The 4,911-nt window shown below is 42.5% G+C and overlaps 1 protein-coding gene across 1 annotated transcript; it reads right to left on the bottom strand.

Moving 5' to 3' along the window:
- Positions 1–1,770: 1,770 nt before the first annotated feature.
- On the bottom strand, positions 1,771–4,153 carry slbo (slow border cells). Its single transcript, XM_065230269.1, has one exon. It carries the CDS (start codon positions 3,137–3,139, stop codon positions 1,943–1,945), a length of 1,197 nt encoding a protein of 398 aa, XP_065086341.1. The 5' UTR covers positions 3,140–4,153; the 3' UTR covers positions 1,771–1,942.
- Between the last annotated feature and the right edge of the window lie 758 nt (positions 4,154–4,911).

The following is a 4,911-nucleotide window of genomic DNA, read 5'->3' as shown; positions in this document are numbered from 1 at the left end:
GCTGTTATTTACCCAGTCAACCAATCCTTTGCCAGCGACGATGACTTTGCAGTTTGCTAAGGGTGTGAGCTTGCCATCCTCCCGTGCAGTTGCCATTCGCGAACGAGATAGATAGTGAGGTGATCGGTGCGGAAGGGAAAAGGGGATCGTAAGGAAGAAAACATGCTTTTGTTTTATTCACTTTTTAATACATTCTTTATTTCATTTCTTATTTTCAAAACAGACTTTTCAAGCTGAGAAAAATACAGTACTTGTATGTGTGTGTTCTTTTCGATATTTTTTGTTTGTGTATTAACGCTATATTAATAGAAAATTCAGAGTCTTCATCTTTCAAGAACTAGATAAACTCGCATCCCCGGTTGTTTGGTTTTCAGAATGATATTTGACAACAGCAAAAAATACTTGGTAAAGAATCAATAAAACGTCAAAAAAAAACGGCTTCTTCTTGTTCCTTTCGTTAATTTGAGAGAACACTTACTTGCTACTAGTAGTCCACGTGTTTACAATTTATCATTATCCTAACTTGGTAACAAATCCGTCTCAGGCTTTCTAGTTCTTAAGTTTCCCTAGCTGTGTATGTATGCTTGTGTGTTTGTGTGTGTTTGTGTTTGTATAGCGATTCTCACTGCTGATGGTTAAATAGAAGCTGTCGTTTGCATTTCTTTTCCGTTCGGCATTAATATTAATAAAGAGGAAATGTAGGTAGGTACTTTTTCACCTTGTGTTTCGATGAATGATTTTGATTTTCAATATTTAGTACGGGCGATCGAGTTTTGTCACTTTCGGTTTTTTTTTTTCCTATGCGTTCTTGTCTATTACAAACTAGAATTCTAGATCACTTTCTCTATGCAAAATTAGTCTACTTACACCTTTTGCCACCGGGTAACGGAACCAGAGCAGCGTGGAGCGCGGTTTCTGGTTTCGTTCCGCTATTAAAATTATTATTGCAGCGATTTCCGTGTGATTTTGCGAATTTTTCTTTATACAGTGCATTGATTGTTCTTCACGCTAGGTACTTCGCTTGGTACAAAATTAGGTATGTATAAACAAATGTCTTTTTCGATTTTTGTATGATAGGTTTACATAGCTGATTGGATGGATGAGATTTTTTGCACACTTTATCCTAACGAGCTGAGATTGGTAACTTCGGTTCTAAGCGATCACGTAATTTTCAACATGCAAGTTGTGTACATTTTTTACAGACAGGGAGCATTCGATGGGAAACAAAAGAGAAACTGAGGCAAATTGCGACTGACCTTGGGTTCGTGCTGCATCTTACAATGTTCTATACAACAAATCTACACCAATTATGAATGAACGAGAAAAGGAAACAACAAAACTTTAGAAGAACATATTTCTTTCCATCGGTCAAACATAACACTTGGTTTATAAGCCGTTTTCTAAACATTTATTCAACATTCACAAACGAATAAAATATTACTCTTTAAAAAAAGGAGGTGGTAATAATAATAAAAAACAAGTCTTATCGAAGCTGTCCTGTGTTAAGTAGAAAATATAACTTTCTCGCACTTTAGCAGCTGATAGTAAATAAAAAAAAACAAAGATTAAGTCTATTTACAGGTAGTCCATTTCCATCCGAAAAAGTGCTGCTCTGCCTCGCATAGCTCAGCACTTACAGGTTTTATCCCCGCCATCCAAGGTGGGAAATTAGCACATTTTTACACATACTGTCTTTGGTTCAACGTTCATCAAAAAATGGTCCCAATTTTAAGTGAAACTATATCCATCAGTTCCCAGGTAAATCGTTCATAACTTCCCCGTTGCCAGGTTTTTGTCTATATTTACAAGATTTCCAATCTACATTTTTCACTAAATAATGCGCGTTTTGCGATTTAATTTACTATAAGCTACTGACAGACCACTTCAAGTAATGAAGAACAGGAGAGGGTTGTGAGGTTGGTTACATAAAATCACACTAATCCTACATATGATCACCCATGTTTGATAGATTTAGCGCACTACGACAGATCTGGTTGATCTCTGGATTGCTGTGGTTCATCAGATGCATGTAGAGTTGCTTGTAGAGCTGGATTTCGTTGTTCTTCTCTTCGATCTTCCGAATTAGAAGGTCCTTCTCCTTGATAAGAGTTTTCACTTTTTCTTCGACCTCCCGCGATCGCACCTTGGCCTTTTCGCGGGACTTTCGAACGGCGATGTTGTTTCTCTCGCGTCTCCTCCGATATTCGTCAGTACCTTTGTCGACGGACTTTGGTGACGTCTTTCGAGCTACGTGCGGTAGCATCTTGTTGTGTTTGGTAAGATTCGCCAGATGGGCTGCTCCGGCAAGATGTGGCAAGGCCTGGTGATGCAACACCGTAGCCGGAGTAAGGTTCGAGAAGGTATTTCCATTACCGTTGGTAACGTAGTTGCCTGCGCCGACACCTCCACCTCCTGTACCGCCGCCAGCAAGCTGATACGTCGTATTACCCATGAACTGAGCGCCACTGTTCTGTAACTGACGGCGGTACTCATTTGAATCTACGGGTTCTTCTTTGATGTTAGCAGTGTCTGAAGATCCAACACTGCTGTTCTCGTCACTTGAAGTGTTCGCGTAGGTTGCACCAGTATGAACTGGTTGTGGCATGTAAGCCAGAGATCGTTGATAGTTGTTACCATTTGTGTGCTGGGACAACCGGGCCTGCTGTAGCTGGAGGGCTTTAGCAGCCGCTGTCTGAACCAATGGATTCGTTAAGCTACCGTTGGTACTGCCGACGGTAACCATTTCGGTAAAGATACCAAGGGCCTCCGGATCACGGAACTGATCATCGATCAGATGTTGGAGGTCCAGTGAAATTTCCTGAGATGTAAGCTCATCCAGTTCACTCTGTGAGTACTGAATCTGCTGGAGCATCTGTTTCGACAGAATGTTCCCGTTGGTCAACACATTCCCATTTGACTGGGCGTGTTGATTCAGCTGAACCTGCTGCTGTTGCTGCTGCTGTTGTTGCTGCTGCTTCAAAGCCAACGTATTCTGGTTGACCGCCGTCGGGGAGTTGTTATTGTTTGGCGTCGAAGCATTGTTGTTGTTGGTGTTGTTGTTATTCGCTGCCATTGTTAACTTTTTGATATCACTTCGCACTTGAATTTGGTTTGTATCGTACATTTGAGGCGATTCCATATTTTTCTGAACACTACTCTTTGTTTCTTCCCATGCAGCTTCTAAAATCCGTACTTTTATGATTGCACACAAGTTTCCAGAAATGTCCTGATTGCACTTTTGTTCTTCCAGAAATTATTGCACTGGTTCACTTTCAGTCCTTTTTAGTCCATTAAACATTATCCAGAAAAAAAAATCAGCAGGCCGTTTAAATCACAATCTTCAGAATCTTCATTTCTTCAAAAAAAAAAACACTCATCTTCATTTCCTCTTGTTGTAAATCCAAAAGTAAAAATAATCCATTGTAATCCTCGCTAAAAACTCCGACGGAATGATTCAGCTTCCTGCCAGTGCTGCTGCTAGATCCCGGAAAATCCTTGAGAACTCGTCCGCGTAGCATACGGTTATCGCAAAAACAAACCACCGTCAGGATTGCAAAACTTCGAAAATAGCTTGAGATTGCACGCGCGGAATTCCAAAGCTGACTTGCTGCTCACGTCGCGGCGTGTTTTCCTTTTTTTGCGAAAGATGTTTATTGGCGGTTCACTTTCTTAAGACTGAAGTCTTAAGACTATGATGCAACTTGTTATATATTAACAACTTCTTCTTCGCAGCCCAATCACGGTGTCTCTCTCGCACATTGTCCCACTAAGCACCCACCGATCCGAGAGCCGTTTGTGCACTTTCTCACTAACTGACACACTCGGTTGTAAGTAGTCCCCCCTTTGAGTATAGGTTTACTACTACCACTACTACTGCTGCTGCCACCCGAGGGATTCCACAGGCAGAGGGGTCGTTCTGTTTTGCTCGCTGCTGCTCTGCTTCCCCACCACTCTTCTTCGCACCACGAACGACTTTTCCACACTTCTAAACGTCCGAATCAGACGCCAAAAACCAAAACTCCAAAAGCCGAAACTATCCAACAAACCACTGCAGGAAGAGAAAGAACCCACCGCAGCCTTCAACCGAGAGAGAGCGCGCGCAATTTTCGTTGTTGACAGTCGGATAGCCTAGACTTAAGTGAGGCAAAACAGTATTAAGCAACCTGGTATCAATCGAAATAAAAAAGCAACACTCTTTCTCGCGAACGAAAAAATTCTCTCCGGACTATGGCACAGAACAGCCAGACGGTCGATCGCATCATCCCATCAACGAACGACGAGTTTGGGGTAGGGCGGCCTCGCTACGGCCTACGGACGGACCCGATTCACCGGTCGTCGGTCGACGGTGACAGTATGACTTTGAGAGTGAGAGTTTCCTCATACCAGAGTGGAGTTTGAACCCCGTCCGTCGTCGTCGTCGTCGTCGTCGTTGTAGTCATTTCGGTTGCTCTAACGGCACTCTCACTCTCTCCGACCGCGCGCCCATATCGAAAAAAGCGCGCGCGGCTTTACGTGAACCACGATGACTGGCGACGAGGTCCCGCGAATGGTGCTCTATGCACTTATTCGCGATGACGTTTGTTTTGGATGGGTCTCTCGCAGTTCGCTCGTTGTTTTTAGACTTCTGTGATGTGAGAGATGGTGTGGGGAATGAAGATGCGTACCGCCACTTGTTGAATGTGGTTGGTTGCGAGTATTCTGGAAGTGTTGCTAGTGTTGTTGGCAGTGTTCAGAAAAAAAATTCTCAAATCTCATTAATTTAACCATCCTGGGAGAACAAATTCACGTGTTATCGTGAGATTATCATGTATTTTTACGCACTCATAAAAAAATCATAAAAACCGTTGTTACTTTTCGTCGATGGAGAAGAAAGAGGATGTGTCCGTGATTTCAAATATAGCATAGTTTAGA

The sequence above is a fragment of the Ochlerotatus camptorhynchus genome, unplaced genomic scaffold (assembly GCF_037179485.1).
Source record: "Ochlerotatus camptorhynchus isolate MF236.1 unplaced genomic scaffold, CSIRO-AGI_Acam_v1.1 ptg000329l, whole genome shotgun sequence".
NCBI classification, from domain to species: Eukaryota; Metazoa; Arthropoda; class Insecta; order Diptera; family Culicidae; genus Ochlerotatus; species Ochlerotatus camptorhynchus.
The sequence above is the reverse complement of the archived record's forward strand: the minus strand, read 5'-3'. Positions and strand labels throughout refer to the sequence as shown.